The sequence below is a fragment of the Grammomys surdaster genome, unplaced genomic scaffold (genome assembly GCF_004785775.1).
Source record: "Grammomys surdaster isolate TR1022 unplaced genomic scaffold, NIH_TR_1.0 242, whole genome shotgun sequence".
NCBI lineage: Eukaryota > Metazoa > Chordata > Mammalia > Rodentia > Muridae > Grammomys > Grammomys surdaster.
In genome coordinates, this window is record NW_021604687.1 from 5,110,190 (window position 1) to 5,130,836 (window position 20,647).

General features: G+C 41.0%; 1 protein-coding gene across 2 annotated transcripts; it reads left to right on the forward strand.

Moving 5' to 3' along the window:
- Positions 1 to 2,624: 2,624 nt before the first annotated feature.
- Nup42 (nucleoporin 42) lies at positions 2,625 to 18,532 on the forward strand. 2 transcript variants are annotated; one of them, XM_028774703.1, is made up of 7 exons: positions 2,625 to 2,754; positions 4,815 to 5,037; positions 6,821 to 6,915; positions 11,483 to 11,559; positions 14,197 to 14,283; positions 16,738 to 16,822; positions 17,575 to 18,532. In XM_028774703.1, exons 1-7 carry the CDS (start codon positions 2,625 to 2,627, stop codon positions 18,141 to 18,143), a joined length of 1,266 nt encoding a protein of 421 aa, XP_028630536.1. In that variant the 3' UTR covers positions 18,144 to 18,532. The 2 variants fall into 2 exon arrangements, with proteins under 2 accessions (XP_028630536.1, XP_028630537.1); XM_028774704.1 differs by lacking the exons at positions 2,625 to 2,754; positions 4,815 to 5,037; positions 6,821 to 6,915 and adding an exon at positions 6,928 to 7,662.
- Positions 18,533 to 20,647: the final 2,115 nt, after the last annotated feature.

Sequence of the window (20,647 nt, forward strand, 5' to 3'; positions counted from 1 at the left end):
AAATTGCTTCATTTTGTTTCAGTAAATAAAACAATCTTGGGGGTTCACAGCATAATCAAGCATCTTACAACACTAGATTTGACTGTCGCAAACATTTTTATGTAGGATGTTGAACTTTGCACTATTTTAAAATGTGTCTAGTTGAAGCTGTAGAGGTAGCACTTCTTGCAGAAGGAACTAGGTGTGGTCCTTTGCACTAGTTTCAGGGGATTCAGTGTCCTCTTTGGCTGTCTCAAGTACTAGGCACACAGTGAAGCACATACACACATGCAGGCAAACATGAAAAAAATTGTTAATGTGGCTAAATTTTCTGGTGACAAAATGCTCATTTATCACACTATAATATGATTATAATGATAGAGCAGTTACCCCTGTTGAATATGCAGCATTGTTCAAGTATTTTAAATATAGTAGCTGTTCTTTTTAGGCTGCTAACTTAACTAGAACACATTATAACATTTTTATAAAGCTTTCAATAAAGTTCCTTTACCCCAATAGCCTGTATCATGTTCCTAATAAGAACATGTTTTCCTCTAACCCCAGAACTATTGTACACAATTCTAAAGGATAATGGGTAACAGTAAACTATTCAGAGTATATTACTTTGTATACAAAGTACATCTCATTACCTTTTCAAACAGTTCCTTTTCTATAGTGTACTCTGTTTTCATTTCAATAGACACTGGGTTTGTCAGTGTTCTGTCTTTTGAAGTGGTCTATTCTGAGAATACATGGTTTTTAACTTTTGAGAATCACAATTTGAGTATGGACGTTTAGTAGCCAAAACTTGTTACATATTATAAACAGTAATTGTGGCTTTGTCTTCTAGTTTTTAAAACTTGTCATTATAGTCTCACAAAAACTTTTGAGCCATGAAGTATTTTAATATACCAATATCGAAATGTGCCATTTAATAAAGTTACTCAACTAAGCCTATATTCTTTTTTGAGTTGTTTGCATTAGGGAAAATCCAATTTACTTCATCCAATATGGCACCAAACCAGTTCTCACTAAAGTTCAGTAAACTGTATATGTAATATGTATGAAAGGGCATTTGGCGGGTTGCAGCATTAAACCCTGATTGATCCTTTTGAATCCCTTAAGTTTCCTCCAAAGATTTTTAAGGTTTCACTCTGATCTTACTAGTTTTGCTCCTTTCTAACGTAACGTAACTTGTTGTGGGGGGTGTGAAGATTAAAAGTTCACACTTTGGTAAGCTGAGGCAGGAGGATGACTAACTTTGAGGCCTGGCTGGGTTACACCTACATACAGAGCTATCTAGGTTATGTTTGCACAGTTTCTATTACTGTGATAAAACCTGGCAAAAGCAACCTCAGGAAGTATGTGTTGATTCTGGCTCACAAATTAAAGGTACAGTCTCTCACAGCTTGGAAGGGATTTCAACAGGAACATGAAACAGCTGGTCATATTGCATTTGCAGTCTGGCAACAGCAATGGATGCCTTTTTATTCAATGTGTACCCACTCCTTTGAGGGTGCAGCCCACATTCTTCTTTCCAGTTCAACCTTTCTGGAAGCATCTTTCATAGACATGCTCAGAGGTGTGTATCTATGGGGATTCTAAGTCTAACACCTCAAAGTCCAGAGATATGTGTCTATGGTGATTCTAAAAGTAATCAAGTTGACAATATTAACCATCACAAGTGTTAGGCTTACTAATTAGAATTTTGCTTTTGATCTCTCCATCCTCTTGCATAACCAAAATGTAAAGTGAGGCTCAAGGTATAATTTGAGTCTGAGGAGTCCCTAAACTGTCTTCAACTTAGTTTGTCCTCACTATCCAATTTTAATTTCCAAGAGCACTTTCATTTCATTTTTATATAGTGTACTTGTTTTATACTGATACTGAGTCATGTATGAGAACTGTAAAGTTAATACCTGAAACGTACTGGGTGTGTGGCTTTGATCCTAGCATTTGGGAAGCAGAAAGATAGGTGGATTTCTGTGGGCTCGAGGCCAGCCAGGGCTATATAGTAAGACCGGATCTCAACAAAACAAAACAAACAGTAAATTGAATATTTTCAGGAAACCCTTATCTGAAACTGTGCTCTTGAGGAAAAGCGGGATGCTTCTGTCAGTTTTACACTTTTTCATTCTTCTTGATAAAATTTCAAAAGACAACATTTACGTAAAATTGTAAGACAGTACCGACTAAGAAACTAATAGATGCTTCTCGCCTGCATTGAGTCCTGTTTGCTGGTTATAGCTGGCTTTCTGTAAATCTTCCATCTTGATAAGCGGCCAGGCTTTTTTTCTTTTTTTGAGCCCGTTTTATCTTTTTTTTTTCCAAAGTAAATGTAAAGAACGAATAAGTCTCGCAAACTGTATGCAGCCAACTAAAGGGTTGCTGGTTGTCTGCTACATCTGGTATCCTCTGGACTCGGGTCCGTTTTCAACACCTCGCTTTCTCGGGCTTCTTACCCGAGCGCTGACAGCTCTACTCTTCTCAAATCCCATTGGCTAAAGCCCACGCTTCTCGCCGCACAGACTGGTCACAGAACCTCTGGGCGCGGGGCGATGACGTCACACTGCCCGGACCTCGGTCGCTGGAGCCTGGGCCCACGCCGCTGACCGCGAGTAGGGACGAGCTGGGACGGCGCTACGATGACCATTTGCCAGTTTTTCCTTCAAGGCCGGTGCCGCTTTGGAGACCGCTGCTGGAACGAGCATCCCGGCGCCCGGGGTGCGGGCGGGGCCCGGCAGCCGCCACCGCAGCAGCAGTCGCCGCCCTCAGGTGATGGTCCGGAGCTGAGAGCCACGTGATGCAGACGCACACCTCCACCCCGTACCCCTGCCCTGGCTCGCGGCGTCTCGCCCAGTATTTGGACTAGTCGTTTCCGCTTGTCAGATGTGGACAGGCGTTTGGACCTGGATGCTACTGCCAAACACTGCGTTTTTAAATTAGAAGTATCTTTATCAAAACCTCCTTGTTGGTGAATGGCAGTGGTTGGGAGAATTCTTGTGGGTCCATTCAGACCTCTTGCCCTACTCTCCCCTTCCTTGTCCTTGATCACAATCTCTTAAACTTTGGGCTTTAGTTGGTACTTTCGGACACTGGACCAAGAACCTTACAGGTTTTGTGGGAAGGGTATTCAGGGGTCAGACATTAAACCAGCACAACACACACAAGGTTTTAAAAGGCAGATAAGTACATTTTATTCTCTTAGTTTTGGAACCTAGGTTTTTGGTTTGGTTTGGTTTTGGTTTTGGTTTTAGTTGTTTAGAGATAGGGTTTCTCTTTCAGCCCTGGCTGTCCTGAAACTCCTTTGTAGACCAGGCTGTCATTGAACTCACAGAGATCCACCTGCCTCTGCCTCCCGAGTGCTGAAATTAAAGTCATGTGCTACCACTTCCCAGTGGAACCTAGTTCTTGACGTTATAAGTGTGTGCTTCTCTTTCCTCTTCTCTTTAAGGCTCCTCCAGCTCCTTTGTTGCATAGTGGTTTCATGTTTCCACTCTTTTCGCGAAGGAGACAGATTGTATCATCTACAATCTGTCTAGTGAAAGACTCCAAATTAGGACTCAGCTTCCGATAGATACTGGTGTACTCCCAGGGACTGCTGAGAGTAATATTTGTCGACGGGTCTCTGGAAGCCTACTTTAAATGTAATTTGCAAGTAGATGTTCAGTAGATAGATAATTAGGTGAAAAATAAAATATAAATAAAACTTTAGGATGAAAAGAAAAAAAAAGGAATGCTTTGGAATTTTAAGGCCCAAATTAGGGCCACTGAGTGCAGCATAAAGGAAGTTTTATTTCTATGCTGTGTAACCCCTACAAAGGATTTGGACCTTCAAAACTGCCATTAATTCCTGCTTCAGAGATGAAGTTCAGCTTCCTTCTTTTTGGATTTATTGAGTAGTTTAGAATATGGGTACACCTATCACTCTGTTTTTAGTATAAAATGACGTATCTTCTGAATCCTAAGATAAATTATCTTTCTCCTAGCATCAACTAGTAAGTGATAAGATTAAAAACAGTATCAAAACCTGAAACAAGTCCTATTGGCTAATTTTTTTATGTTTATGAGTTGTTAGAAATCTACACTGTTCTTTATCCACCTATTAGTAAGTTCTGTAATCTCCATTGAAGGATAGGTATATGGACATTGTGTCTACAGAGTAAAGACTGAGGCAAACACTTCTTAAATAACTATTAAAGGACAGAAAGTAAAATTTAACTCCTTTTATTATTCAGTTTATTCATTGTCTCTGTATGGCCCGGTACAGAAACATACACATACATCCATTGCTAGGTCAAACAAGGGCTTTGACCATACTAGGCTCACTCCAAAGCTTTTAGAGATGTTTAGAGTATTTTTTATTTATTCCCCCATGGTCAATTTAATAGGCTTAACACTGAACTCAGCAATATATCTTTATATTTCTATGATCACATTGATCTCCTTTCGTTGTTGCTTTTTGTTGGCTTGGGTTTTGGGTTTTTTATTTACTTTTTGAGATGGGGGCATCACTATGTAGCCCTAACTGATCTGGAACTTAGAGATCTGCCTGTCTCTCCTCCCCTCAACCCCCCACAGTGCTGTGATTAAATTCCTACACCAACACACCTGGCCTTGAACTCATTTTTTAATGTAAATAGAACATTATATGATTTGTTAATAACATATAACAAACTATAAATCATAAAGGGATTGCCATTTAAAACTAGTAGGAAATAGCACTTTAGTAGCCTTTGTATAATTTCAAGACATAAGATAAAATGTAATAGAGATTTTCAACATTTGAAAAAGTTATCAATTTTCTGATTGTTTTGTTTTCTTGATTATTTTAGGGAGTAACCGTCGAGGGTGGAATGCCAGCAGCCAGAGGTACTCCAATGTCATCCAGCCATCCAGCTTCCCCAAGTCCACACCATGGGGTGGCAGCAGAGATCAGGACAAACCACCATTCGGCTCTTTTGATTCTGGAGCTTCCACCAGCAGAGGCTTTGGGTCATCTCAAAACCCTTTTGCTTCACCTCTCTCCGATGAGCAGAAAGAAGAAAAGAAACTTCTGTGAGTTAAAGTATCGTAGAAAATCAATTGCTTGGTTTTTCCAGAAGCACTTACAGTGTTTTGTTTAAAAAAAAAAAAAAAGAATGGTTTTGAAAATCAGAGTAAGCAAAACAAGAAAAAGAAGTTGCCCATGATCCTGTGGCTCGGCCAGCCTGTTCACACTATGAGCATCTTAGACCATGTCACTTAGCAGGGTGCATTCTTCCGACTGCCTACTCTGGTCCACTTCCTACTGTGAAAATATCCATACTCTTATTACTTCCACTTTTCATAGGTTAGTCTTGCTTAAGTAGTCAGTGTACTCTGCGATCTTTACAGAGTATTGGGTAACTCAGAACAATCACTATCCTCAAGGTTACTGATAATATCATATCTTTCTTTGTAAAACCTTTATTTCAGTTACCCTATTTGAAGTTCCATAAACAGTAGACTTTTAGGTTTGTTTGGGATATATTTTTCTAAGGGAGCATGTGGGCTTTGTTTTATTTGAAAGCCTTGTCTCCCTATGTATCCCAGGCTGGTTTGTAACTCAGGTCTCACTGCCTCTGTCTCCAGAGTGCTGGGACTAAAGGTGTGTGTCACCTCGCCAGCTGCTTGTTTCTGAAATGCTGAGGACTGAACCTAAATCTTCAACTGTTTTAGGCAAGCATCAATTGGTGTGTGTGTGTGGGGGGGGGGGGGTGTAACAAGGCAAAGTTCTATTGTGATTCTAAGTGTAATAACATATTCTTGTGATACCTATCACTTTACTAGTTAATGGTCACGTTTAATCTGAAAGAAACATTAATTTAGAGCCAAATGTATCTATAACTTTGATCAGATTAGCTGTTAAGTGCACAGACCTGAAGGTTGGAGAGGTGGCTTAGCAGTTAAGAACACTGGCTGTTCTTCCAGGGGACCTGGGTTCAATTCCCAGCACCCACACAGCAGCTCATAACTGTAACTCCAGTCCAAGGGATCCAACTCCCTCACATAGACATACATCCAGGCAAAACACCAAGGCACATAAAACTAAAAATAGAGTATTTAAAAATATATGTTTTAAGTACATGGACCTGTTTCCTGTTTTATAGAAAAATTAAGTAAAATATATTTGAAGTCCTATAACCCACTCTTAAATTTTAATGATTTTCTATAACTGATCGTAGTACTTTTTATTGTTTCCAGTTAAAATTACTGTGCATTGTATTTAGTTCTTTTAAAAAGATTATATTTATGATAATCCTTAAGTATGTCAATTCGTTTTTCTGTGAATTAAGACGCTAACACTATTAATTATTCTATATTATTTGTAACTACAAAATACAAGGTGTTTGTTGTTTTGGAAACAATGTGCAGCCCAGATTGACCTTAAACAAAATGTATTATCCTGCCTAGCCTCAAAATTCTCCTCAACTACCCAGGTGCTGGAATTATAACTGTACTCTACAATCCTCAGGTTGTAATTCATAGTTCTGTAAACTTCTGAGTCTTCAGAAAATAAGATGGTGGTGTTGTATGCCTTTAATTCTGGCACTTTGGAAGCAGAGGCAGGTGGATCTCTGAATTGAGGCCAGCCTAGTCTACAAAGTGAGTTCCAGGACAGCCAAGACTACAGAAAGAAACCCTGTCTCAAAAAAAAAAAAAGAAAAAGAAAGAAAAAAAAAAAAGGAAAATGAAAAATATGTAAATTTATGTATTTACTAGAATTTAAATTTTCAGTCATTCAACTTCATAAGTAACATTTTAACAAGCAAGTGAAAATATTCATTACTCTCATTTTTATTTCTTTCCTTTTTTCCAGGGAAGGAATTGTTAAGGACATAGAGGTTTGGGAGTCGTCAGGGCAGTGGATGTTTTCTGTTTACTCACCAGTGAGAAAGAAACCCAACATTTCAGGTAACTTGGAAACATGTGGTTGACTTGTTGGTTGATTTTTGGTGAGGATCGAACTCAGACCTGCGTACACGCTAGGCAAAAGCCCTGCCACTAGGCTATGGACCCAGCCCAGTACTTGTATGTGTTTTTAAAATATAAAATTTCTACTGTCTAAAACTAGGCCATGCTAAATACATTTGTCCCAGACTTAGGCACAGCTAGATACTTTTTTCAAAGTATCCAAGTATTCCAGCTAAACTTCATGATTCAGAGACTGAGAGCCATAATGTAATTCTTTTACATTGTATTATTTATTCTCAAGAAAGAATAGTGAAATTAGGACCCACCACAATTCTATTTCAGTCAACCTAAGGAGAGCCTCTGCTTTACTGGGTCCTTCTGTAAATCCTCAGGACGTCCTCTCTAGTTACCTCAGCAACAGGAGGAACCCGTGCTGCCCACCATTACAGCCCTCGCTGCTGCCTTACATTTCCTCTTCTTCCTCCCCAAGAATACTGCTGCTTCATAAAGCCTGTTGAGATCCTCAGGGAGCTACAGGGATGGCATTTCTTTAGATGATTCCTTTCTTTCCCTTTTGTTTTTCCCTATGGCTACCAAGTTCTTCCAAGCCTCACGGAGAGCCAGAGTCTCTCCTGTTAGGAGATTACAGGCATGGCCCCGTGGAGCCCTGAAGTCAGGGTCAGATTCCAGGTGCGCCGCTGGGCCTCACCCCTCACCTCCACTCGCCTCCATCCCTCACTTATTCAGGTAAAAACTCTTCGCTGACTTTGGTTTGTCTTGTACCCTGATCTGCATCTGAGCAGTTGGGGTTCTTCCCGAACCTTACATTCTGGAGGAAAGAAAACAAGAATCTGTGAGAACAGATCATTTAAGATAGTGGTAGTTTCTGTAAGCAAATAATAAACTTAGCCCTAGATTGGTCTAAATATTAAAACGTAAGTACTGCCAAGTATTCAGTCTTAATTCACAAGTGGACCTGAAGCCTGATGTCTTACATCTCTGGCTTACATTTCAAAATATGAAATATGGAGAGCACCGCATAGGGTGATGATACAAAACATCGGACATTCAGATAAATTTAAAGATAAGAAAATGTTTTCAATATATGTGCTCTATGTAATATCTGGGACATACTTAAATTTGTTTTATATTTGAAATTTCAATTTATGTAGACATCTGGGTTTGTTTGTTAGTTAAATCTGGTAGCTTATCCCTGAGATATCTGTAGAAACTAGAGACATTCATAGAAGTTTTAATAATAATATTAAGACACTAATGGCCACTTCAGGGCTGAAATGTGTGGTATTGGTATAAAACTGTTGTTGAGTTAAACTACTGGATTTAACATAAACTGAGACAGAGCAACAAATTGCTAGTAGACTATAGTAATCATAGAAAGAAGAATTTAGAACGTCATTCTAACTTGAGGAGATAAAATTATCCCCATTTTTAATGAAATAAAAATCACTGACTTTTAAGACCTCTTAGCCATTGAGTATGCATTTTAAATATCTGAGACAAAGCGGGAGGTTCATATTCACCATGCTTCTGCCCTGTACCCACATATGGTGCTCACTATAAGGGACTTTTGTCACAGACAAATTGTACTGAAAAGAATACCAACTGTGGTCATTCACACTTAGCTTTGGCAGGTATTTTCTGAACAGTGGATGAGATAAACCTGCTACCTCAAGGGGCGAGAGTGGCAGAGAATGACAGGGCTACTGCCAATAGTAAAACTGAAATTTCCTAGGAAAAGGTGGAATCATGGAAAACCTTCCTGTCACATGAGGACAACAGCTTCTCAGTCTTTAAAAATCTCTTCTAGTAAAACTAGTGACAGCATGAATATGTGTTGACTTCAGGGTTAGTTTGTGGTTTTGTTTTTGCATTCTAGAGGGCTCTATGTCATGTATGGAAGTTCTGTAAGGCATGTTCAAGACCAAAATGTCTTGTTACAGAATCACACTGGCTGAAATCCATTCTAAGTCCAAGGTAAACTAACGAATTGTAACATAACTACACAAAAAGTTCATTGGCTTTTACATCTGCTTTATAACTGGCCTTTAAAAACCTCCCACTTGTCTGAGCATAGTGGCACGCACCTTTAATCCTAGCACTTGAGAGGCAGAGGTGGGCTGATCTCTGTAGTTAAATCCTGGTCTACAGAGTGAGGCCCTGTCTAGAAAAACACTTCCACTCTATAGCCACATTTATCTGAAAAAGCCACTGAGACTTGTTTTTCTGGTGGTTTGTCTTAGGGATGTAGTTTGTATACAACAGCCAATAGCAGGATGAATGCAGAAGCACATCGAGAAGCACATACAGGAACTGGCAGTCAGAGCTGGTGAGAGGCCACTCAGCAACTAAGAGCATGGGCTTCTGCTGCAGAGCATGTGAGTTCAGTTTCCAGCACTCATGTTGGCTGCCTCACAACTTGCTGTAACTAGTTCAGGGGAGCCAGCACTGCATTCTGACCTCTACAGACATCTGCACTTATGTGTCAGTACTCCAGAACACACACATACATATACTTAAAAATAACATTTTTTAAAAAACTAACTTAGTTGAGAAGCCAAATGTTAATGAGCTTAATAATCTAATGTGTAGACACAGGTGTGCTGTCCACCTCATTTTATTCTTTTGTTTTGGAAATGTATGTGGATACATTTTCATTATAAAGTCCTAACTTTTCTGTTGGTGTTAGAGCATAGCTTTAATCCCAGCACTCAGGAGGTAAAGGCAGGTGGATCTCTGTGAGTTCCAGGCCAGCCTGATCTATAGACCTAGTTCCAGGAAAGCCAGGGCTACACATATAAACCCTTTCTCAAAAGATAAAAAACAAACAACAAAAGAGTGAACTTTTTCTCTGTAGCTAGAATATTTCTTTTGTACCATATCCTAATTTCCTTTCTGTTGCTGTGGTAAACACCATGACCCAGAAGTAACTTTGAGAAGAAAGGGTATTTTCGGCTTACGGGCTATCAGTCCATCATTGAGGGAAGCCCATGCAGGAACCAAAGGCAAGAAGAGCTTGAAGCAGAACAGAGAAACACTGCTTACTGGCTTGCTTCCCCAGGCATGCTCAGCTTTCTCACTCAGACCAGCTCCAACTACCTGGTTTTAAAACTGATGGTTTTAAGCACAGTGAGCTGGGCCCTCAGCCCTCATGCATCAATCAGTAACTAAGAGAATGTCCCACAGACATGCTCACAGCAGTCTAACAGACAGCTCCTCAACTGAGGTTCTTCCCCAAGAGTGACACTGACCGACAGGATCAGCCATTACATAACCATCCTTTTAAAACCTGAGAAAATAGCTACTCAAATAATTCTGTATTCTGTAATTCAGATAAGAAACTGGTTGACCACAGCTTGAGAGTAGAGACTGAGGTAAACAGAGCTCCTTGACAGAGAGTTGTTACCTTCTAATAAGCCCCGTTAAGAGCTAAGCCCTGGGTGAGGAGAAGGCATCTGTTACAAGAAGCTTGGGGAAAAACATTCCCAGCAAAATGATAGCTAGTGGAGGCCTTGAGGTGAGAGCAATGAGCCCAAATAACAGAAGAAAGAAAATAACAAACGAAACAGCATAAAGCCAGAGCAGTGGCCCGGGTCCATGTGATATTCGCTCTGATTCCATTGGATGTGCAACTACTGAAGAGCTTCAGAAGAATGCGGTCTGACTAGAAAAAGCTGACTCCGTGGTGCAGAAGGAGGGAGAATGAGCTTGTGGGAATGGGAACAAGACAAGAGGCAGGGAAACAAGTTAGGAAGTGATTGCTGATGACCGACTTAGAGCTATTGGCAGTGGACACAGAATCAGCACAGTTGAGTTCTGTTTTGAACCAGCAGGATGCCAATATTTTAGATACAGAAAAACAAACAAATCCAGTATGATTCCTGGGTGCTTTTTGTACTGGAGTAAACTAAATGGTACATGGGCTCCAAGGACATCTGTGTAAAAAATAAGAACATTGCCTTTCTTAGTGTCCTCAGTGCTAAAAGTACAGTCATTGGTGTAGACAGTAAAATCCATTACCACACCTGAGTGACAGTGATCATCTGTTCTTAATGTCTGCCGGTCTGTGAGGAGAGTGTTTTATTTCTTAGTTGAATTTTTAAGTTTTCTTTCTTTTATTTACTTGCCTTTTGAAATTGTAGTGTGCTGCTTGTACTTTCTGTCTTTGCCTGCCTCTGTACTGACTTAGGAACAATGCTTCTGTATTAAAAATGTTACTCATGTGTATGCAGTTGTGGTTTTCCTGGTTTCTCATTTGCCTTTTCAATTTGTGTATCGCAGATATAACAGCATTGGTTTGAAAGTGTTTGTAGTCAGCTCTTGTTTTCTTTCCACTCTGTCTTTACAAAATTCTTCATTCATGGATGAAATAACTATATTTTCTTCCAATTTAATAATTTAAACATTAATGTATAGGCTTTGATTTTTTTTCCTGTGATCTTAAAATTTTTCTGATAACCAGCATTATCACATTTTGTCTCAACCTCTAGCTTTACTACCAGAATCAACAGTACTTACTGTTTAAATTCCAACTGATTCCTCACTTCAGGTTTCACAGACATTTCACCAGAGGAGTTGAGGCTTGAATACCATAACTTCTTAACCAGCAATAACTTACAGAGCTATGTAAGTTTGTTTTCTTTTCCTCTACCTCAGTAGCAATTGGCTGCCAATTACTGCTTTCTGTGTTTGTAGTGGCTTGCTTGTGTTTTGGCATGTTTGATGAGAGTGGTAGCTTGAATATGCTTGACCCATAGGGTGTGGCACTGTTAGGAGGTGTGGCCTAGTTGGAGGAAAAGTATGTCACTGAGGGGCTGGGCTTTGAAAGTCTCCTATGCTCAGGCTCCACCTAGTATGGAAGAGAGCTTCTTCCTAGCTGCCTGCAGAAAGGAGTCCTCTCCTGGCTGCCTTTAGGTCAAAATGTAGAACTCTCAGCTCCTCCTCCAGCACCATTTCTGCCTGTCTGCTGCCATGCTTCTCAAAATGATGGTAATGGACTGAACCTCTGAAACTGTAAGCTAGCCCCAATTAATTGTTTGCCTTTATAAGAGTTCCCTTGGTCATGGCTTCTCTTCATAACAATGGAAACTCTAAGGCAGGCCTGTGATAGGCCTGACCATGTTTTTGTTTGGAGGGATGTGGATTTTGACACTTTGGTTTGGAAATCAATGGAATGCTTTAAGTGGAGCTTAGTGGGCTATCCTAGTAGGAATATGGAAGACATTGGTGCTGAGGATGATTTCAACTATGGAGATTGTTCTTCAGATGTTTTGGTGAAGAATGTTGCTGGGTTTTGCCCTTATCAAAAGAATCTGCTTGAGGCTAAGGTAAAGAGATTTATATTAATTGCATTGACAAAGGAAGTTTCAAAAAAGCCCTGCATAGACTTTGTCCTCTGGTTTACTCTCATGAAGACTGTTTTGATCAAGTATAGCAAGCTTAGAAAGGAAAAATACAAAATGTATGATTCAAAGAGTAAAGGGGTACCAGGAAGTGGAATGAGGCTAAATCCTGTGTTCAAGAAGAGTAAATGGAATTAAGAAAGTGGTGACCTTAAGGCAAGATCCCACCCAGCTAAGGGTATGCATTTGCATAACTATACAAGGGAGAGTTATATCATGTTAGGTGTTACTATGATCTGGTTATTGTTTTCATTTGCACATAAGCAGATACCATTATGTATCAAATTGACAAGGGATGGATCATGATGGCTATTCTTGGTTTTCAACTTGATTAAGATCAATAATGAAAAGCTTAGGGTCCAGGTATGGTGGCACATGCCTTCAATCTCAGAAGACAGAAGCAAGCAGATTGCTGAGTTCAAGGCCAGCCTGGTACAGAGCAAGTTCCAGGTAAAGAAAAGCAGAAGGCCAGGCACCTTTAATCCCAACATTAAGGAGACAAGAGCCTTGCAGATGTCTGAGTTCAAGGTCAATCTACAGAAGTTATTTCAGGACAGCCAAGCTTGGGTACTGAAGGAGCTGGAAACAAAATACTGGTAATAATGTAATAGGACAGGGGACCATAATTGAGCCCTAGCAAGCAGCAGAACTCAGCAACTTCAGCCATGTGGCTCTGGCTTTAAAGTAAAGAATAGAAGGGGTTACTGGAACTACTAATGCTGGTTATCTGGAGCTAAGAATTTAGCAGTGCTTAAGAAGAGACCAGCATCGGGCTGGTGAGATGGCTCAGTGGTTAAGAGCACTGACTGCTCTTCTGGAGGTCCTAAGTTCAAATCCCAGCAACCACATGGTGGCTCACAACCATCTGTAATGAGATGTCTGAAGACAGCTATTGTGTACTTACATATAATAAATAAATAAAAACTTTAAAAAAAAAAAAAGAAAAGAAAAAGAAGAAGAGACCAGCATCACTTGAGGTGAAATCTGGGAAGTGTTTTCTGAGATCACAAAGAAGATGTGTTCCAGAGATCGCCAAGGTTGTACCTTGTGCTGTAGCTGGACTTGGTAATGTGTAAGAGTCACCCATATAGTACAGGTTTTGAAGGCATGAAGGGAGTCATGAAGAGCAGCCTGTCACTGTGAGAAGCCTTGAGAGCAGCCTCAGTGTCAGTTGAAAGCCCAGGCTTGAAGGGATCATGCAGAGAAGTTGAGGCTTGACATTGTGAAGAGAGCCTATGAGAGTCTATTGGTTGATGACACACTTCCTCCGACAAGGCCACACCTCCTAATAGTACCACTGCCTCTGGGCCAAGCATATTTAAACAGTGAGAACTGTTAATTTTTTGTAGGTCAATGCCTTCTTTTTTTTTGTAGGTCAATGCCTTTAAAATTGTTCCATTTTCTAAATTAGTAATGATGTACTATCATGATAAGGGATATTATTTTTATTATAAGTTACCTATCGACCAGTCCGTCGTCTCAGACAATCTGTCATCTGAAAGACGTTCTTGCTTCCATTGGTGGTGAGCCATGTTGGAGACCAAGAAAGCAGAGTTCTGCCCAACAGATTAACACTCACAGACCAGACATCCAAAAGAAACCAGTCTGAGTGGGCCAGTAGCATAAGCTGGGTTGCCTGAAGTAAATAATTTCTGTTGTCTGCAGTCAGGACTGTGCATTCCAGCTACTACACATAATTCCCTTCTGTCCAGATAGCACCAGCTCTGCACTTCCCGGTGATCAGCCGTGAGTTACAGGGAGTGAGAGAACAGAGAGAGGCAACTAGACCTGGAATATCTCTGGCAAACAGGAGCGGGGCTTAAACAGTCAATTCTGAGTTATTTTTGTTTTCTCTCTCCAGCTAAATTCTGTTCAACAGCTAGTAAGTCAGTGGAGAAATAGGATAAATGAACTGAAAAATCTAAATATGTCAACCAAAGGAGCTCTGGTGAGTACCAAAGAATTTTCTTCAAAGAAGTATCTCATCTATTCTATTCTGTTTTGTGTAGGTTTTTAAGACAAGAGTAAGTAGACCAGGATGTCCTGCAACTTGTCACGTAGCCCAGGCTGCTCTTGAACTCTCTTGAACTCACAACCACCTGTCTTGGCCTCCTCCATACTGGGATTATAGACATATCTCTACTGGGTCTAGCTTTTTGTTCTTTTCATGTGTTTCTTGAGACAGGGTCTCATCTGAAAAGGCCCTGACTAGCCTGGAACTCATAGAGAACCCCTGTGCCCACCTTGAGTGCCAGGACTAAAGGCGTGCACTGGCTCTATTGCTTTTATTTTTAAATTTCCATTGTTTTATGTGAGTGAGTGTTTTGTCTGCATTTATGTCTGTGTGCCAAGTATGTGCCTGATGTAGTGGAGGTCAGAAGAGGGTGTCCAATCCCCTGGAGTTGCAGTTATAGTTAAAAATTGCCATGTGGTGCAGGGAATCGAAATCAGGTCCTCTTAAAGAACAGCGTTCTTAACCTATGAGCCATCTTTCCAGCCCCCCTAGTGCCTTTTGGTAGAGGATGCTTCATTTTTAATTTGAAGGGCAAAGCAAAGTCTCTGTAAAGGATCATAACTCACATCCTATCACCAAGTGCTCTCCCTGTGCCCACACACCCTCCCTCACCCTGTGCCCACACACCCTCACCACATGGTCATCTAGAGCTCAAGCTCTAGAATTTATTTGTTTCTCAGAAAAGTAAGAACAGTTGTGCTTTTTACAACCAATTTTCAGTTATACATGGTAGATTCCTTTAGTTCTAGCACTGGGGAATCAGAGATAGACCAGATCTCTGAGTTCGGAGCAACCTGATCTGCATACTGGAGTTCAAGACAGCCAGGGATGCTTAGACCTTGTTTCTAAATAAATAAATTTTAAAACTTTTAACATAAGAATTTTAACTGGGGTAGGACTAGTTTTGAAAGTTGGAAATTATTACAAACTCAAGTACTTACAGATGTGTTTATTCCATCTTGCAGCTGTGAGTTTAGTGGGGTTGTTCCAGCACATTCTCACCCCAGCTGAGAAGTGGCCTTTACCACTGCTGAGAGCTGATAGAACAGTGATACCTGAGTCTAACTGTAAACCATCCCTGGGATGAATGCTTCCTGGCCATGGTAGTGTTGTAAGGTCCCTCCCTGCTCATCTGGAACAGCCCGTCCTCAGGGCTTAGCACATCATTGTTACTCTTTTACCATGAGTATAGTATACTTACATTTGTTTATCCATTTACCTATTGGTGACTATTACTCCAGTAAGAAGAAGCAAGGAAAAAACAAAACAAAACAAAAAACCCTATCTGTAGTGATGAGGTAATGAGCAATTAATTGTGTGGGACCAGAAGTGGAGAAAGGGTTGTTATCTGCCCAGGAAGGGCATAGGGAACTCTTAAGGGTAGTAGAAATTTGTTTGTGATGATTATAAGTGTGTTAGGAGTCACTGAAATACGTGAAAACAAATCATTTCTACTCAACCTGAGGGGGTGACCTTTTCACAGGGGTCACATATGAGACATCTATATATCAGATATTTATGTTATAGTTCATAACAGTAGCAAAATTACAGTTTTGAAGTAGCAACTAAAATAATTTTATGTTTGGAAGGGTCACCGCAACATGAGGAAATTGTATTAAAGGGTCACAGCAGATACTGTGTAGGAAGCTTAGGAAGTAGGAAGCTTTTTATATCACTGACTACACTCTAGTGAAGCATTTGAGGAAGTGGACTGGGCACCCTTGACAGTCTTTTCACCTGTATCTGGAGTGACTAACAAATGCAAGTTTAACTTTATAAACACTGGTGTATGTATTTTTTTTAGAATGCAATTTTATTTATTCTTGAAGTTTTTATAGATGGATACAATGTATCTTGATTTAAAAAAAAAAAAATGTTCTCTGTGGCTAGGGAGATGGTTCAGTGGTTAAGAGCGCTGACTGCTCTTCCAGAGATCCTGAGTTCAGTTCCCAGCAACCACATGGTGGCTTACAACCATCTGTAATGGGGTCTGAACCCCTCTTCTGGGTTATCTTAAGACAGCTACAGTGTACTCATATACATAAAATAAATAATTCTTTAAAAGAAGAAATGCTTTTCTGATTATGATATGTTGTTTTTAACAAGTTGAATTCTAACAATTTTAATTTAACAAATTGAATTTAACAAGTTGAAGTTTAACAAGTGTAAAATTATTGTTCCCCAACCAGAGATAACCATTGTTCATTTCTAGTGCAGTTTTATGTAGATCATTTATAGAATATTATATCCTTTCTTTTTCATGATCATATTACGGACATTTTATATGTTAAAAATGCATATTTAAATAATACATTTTAAAATTTTATTGTATAGCAACAGCCTCTGATAATTATTCATGAAGTATTGTATTTGTTTGGTTTTTTTAAGCTCTCTGATGTAAAGGATGGGGTCAGTCACGCAGCACCTGCGTTTGGATTTGGAAGTAAGCAAGCAGGGGCGTTTGGGTCACCAGGTAAGAGACAGAGTGTGGCTCGGAAAAGTGGGATTCTGATTTCAACTTTAGAAAGCTTGAATCACCATTTTAAATAATTCTCACAAATTCCTCCATTTTGGCTCCTTGAAGAACTTACCTCCACAAATGCTTTGGAAAGGCAGGCCAGTGGAGTGGGGCGAGGGCGGAGGGCTGTGGCTCAGCTGTTAGAAGTTCTTTTGTCTCTAAGACAGGGTATTACTGTGTAGCCCTGGCCTAAAACTCACTGTGTAAACCAGGACTTTTGATCCTTCTGCTTCTGCCCCTGCAGTGGGATTACAGATGGGACCCACCACTCCCAGCTCTAGAAGAACATTTTAGGAATGTCTCTCAGCCTCATAGGAAACTAGGTGTGATGATATACATATAATTCTAGCATTCAGAGGCTGCAGTAAAGAATCAAAAGTTCAAGGCAAGCTTGGCCTTCACAACAAGGTTCTCTGGAATTTGATAGGAGCACACCACTGTAGCAGCAGTGTCTTTGAGACTTTTGTCAGCACACAGCAGTCACAAGGCTGCTCTGCTGAAAAGTACAGCAACCCGAAAGTGTACCCCCACTCTGACTGCTCATGGGTTCATGAGTCATGGTAGCAGAGTCATGACAGGGCAGTGGGGCTTAGAGGATTGGTTTAGCTTTGTTTTCATGTGTCCCTAAATTCTTCAATATCTATACATGTCTGAAATAAGAGAAAGGAGGGGCGTGGCCACATTTTCTGACTGTAATCTGTTTGTAGGTTTTCCAGTGAATAACAGCAGCAGCAATACTGTTCAGAACTTTAGTTTTAAAACAAGCCCTGCACTTAGCACTGTTCCTTCTGGAAGCACATCAGTGTTTGGAAGTCACCCAGGCTTTGGGGCTGGGCCCTCTGCTGGCTCCACCATCTCTTCCTCCACTCCAGCCTTTGGACTTGGGAAACCTGACACCACATCTGCTGCGTCATTTTCATTCAGGAGCCCCGAAGCTTCCAGTTTTGGATCACCTGGGTTTTCAGGATTTCCAGCTTCCGTGGCAGCAAGTCCCTTTGGCCCTTCAACAGCCCCTGCTTTCGGAAGTGGGAGTTCTGTGGCTGGATTTGGCAGTCCTAGCCCACATTCTCAGGCTGTATTTGCTAAACCTTCCACTGACATGTTTGGAGGGAGCAGCATATCTACCTCTGTCCCAGCCTCCAGTGCCACTGATAACGCACTGTTCACACCCAGGGATCAGCTGACGAAGGAAGAACTGGAACAGTTTCAATCCCAGAAATTTACCCTGGGAAAAATTCCACTGAAGCCACCACCTGTCGAGCTTCTGACTATATAAAGGTCAGGTTTAAATACAGAAAGAATGCCTTCAGCCAGGCATGTTGTGCATGCCTACCGTCTGGGAAGCTGAGCAGCAGAATGCCACAAATTCAGGCTAGTGTGGACAGCACAGAGTGAATAAGAGACCATCAGCTCTGAGTGGGACCCTCCAAGAGAAAGATCTGAATGGCTTTTAAAGCAAGTGTTTTTATATAGTGCTGGGATCACACTGGGGCCTCACTCAGGCGAGGCGAGTTTTCCCTGACCACCATCCCTAACTATGGCTTCTGAGATTGTCTTGAATAAGTTTATATATATGGAACATAAGCTTTCAGTAATTTGAGGGGATTTTAAAGTTTAACTTTTCTAAACACCTAGCTAAATAAAGGACAGCCAAAAAATCAATAAGCAAGGCAAATCTTTTTTGCTGTAATTATGAGTGGAACTGAAAAGTACAGTGTGCTGATTAAAGTAGTGTTCTCATTGTCTTCCAGTTCACTCTCCATCCCTTTAAATAGGGATGTGAACAGTGGTTGCTGGAGATCAAACCCAGGCACAGTGTCTCAAGCATGACAGGCACATTGTTTGTCACTGAGCTACATCCCCCAACTCTGACTTGTGCCTGCATGTGTGTGTATGCACCACGTACATGCCTGGTGCCTATGGAGGTCAGATTCCCTGGAGCTGAGGTTACAGATTGTTGTGAGCCACCACCGTATAGAGGTGCTAGGAATTGAACTCTAGTCGTCTGAGACAGCAGTCCTCCTAACCTCTGAGCCATCTCTCCAGTCCCACACCCTGACTTTTTACATGGGGGAAAATAAACATGGAAGGTGCTGAGTGGATGAAGCAATTGCTGCATATTCGAATGTGAGGACCTGAGTTGGTACCCAGTACTTAGGCACGGCAGTACGTGAATCTGTCTCCCCAGCACTGAAGAGGCAGAGACAGGTAGATGCCCAGAACTTGCTGACCAGCCATTTCCAGAAACCGTGTCAAAATCTAAGGATGGAGAAATGATAGGGAAAGACACAACACCAACTTTTGGCGACTACACATACGTGTGCACAAACACACATGCACATAGTAGACCAAAAAACAAAAATAAATGACTTACCCATTGAAAGACAGGAACTCCAGATGTTATGCACACATGCAAAGCACTCAGTCCCCCAAGGATTCATAGTCCGATCCTTTTAAATTGTGTGATTCCCGTCTAACTTCAGAGGCCTCAGCATGTAAAAGCAAACACACTCTCAGGATTTGTTTTCATGTTTAATGTTTAGAATGACCCTTGTTAAGTAGAGCATCAATTGTTCCTGCTTTGGTCTGTGTGTTCCAACAGAATAGGGTTTTAGGATTCTGCCTCATGAACCCTAGGGCCTCAAATGAGACCTGCCTATAGATGAATGCTTAGCCATTCCTGTTGCCTGAGATAGTTATAGAAAACAAAATTGATTCCTCACAAGCTCCATATTCTGCAAATCCAAAGGATAATTTCAGTTCTCCTCCAGAGATGGCTCGCTGCATCTTCAGTGTGGCAGAGGGAGGACCACAAGCGATGAAGGCTGGGTCCTTACGTAAGACCTCCTCTAAGGGTTCCCAGTCCATCAAGGAGTCCAGCCTAATGACTTAGTCACCTAAAGGACCATCTTGTTTCTGTTGCATTGGTGATAAAGTTTTGGTGTAGGAAAAGGGAGGTGCATTGTGACTCTAACAATTGATTAGGTCCCATTTGAACTCAGCATCTGTAAGGCTCTACAGATACACACATGGCCCCATTAGTCTCAAATATGTTGGATCATTATCACCTACCTGGGCATAGTAGTACTTATTTGTAATTCTAGGACTAGAGAGGCACTTTGTTTGGAGACAGACTCAATGTGTCTCTCCTTCTGGCTTTTCTACCTCCTAAGTGGTTGAGGTTCAGATCTGTGCCACAACGCCCAGCCAGCCTAACTGGTCTAATACACTATGAAAAGACACAGGACCGAGGCAACTCTTGTATGAAAGCATTTAATTGGGAACTTACTGTTTCAGAGGATCAAACTTTTATCATTGTGGCGGGGAGCATGACAGCAGGCAGGGGTGGTGCTGGAGAAGGAGCTGAAAGCTGCATCCATCTTGATCCACAAGCAGAGAGAGGCACTAAGCCTGGCCTGGGCTTTTGAAACCTCAAAGCCCACCTCCTGAGACATTTCCTCCAACAAGGCCATACTGTAGAAGCACAGCCTGTCTATAAAAAGCAGATGGCCTGTTAGCTGAGGCAGGAAATAGAAGATGGGAGTTCCAGTAAACAGAGATTGGAATTCTGGGAGTTAGACGCAGGCAGGAGATTTCCCCAGACTCAGAGGAGATGGATGAATGAAACTGAGGAGAGGTAACCAAACATACAGCAGACTTAGACTAGAATATATATTATGAACCAGTTGGAGAACAAGCCAAACCTAATGGCCTTGGCATTTATTCATAAGTAGTAAGTCTCAGAGTCATTATTCTGGGAACAAAGAGGCTGAGTAAAGA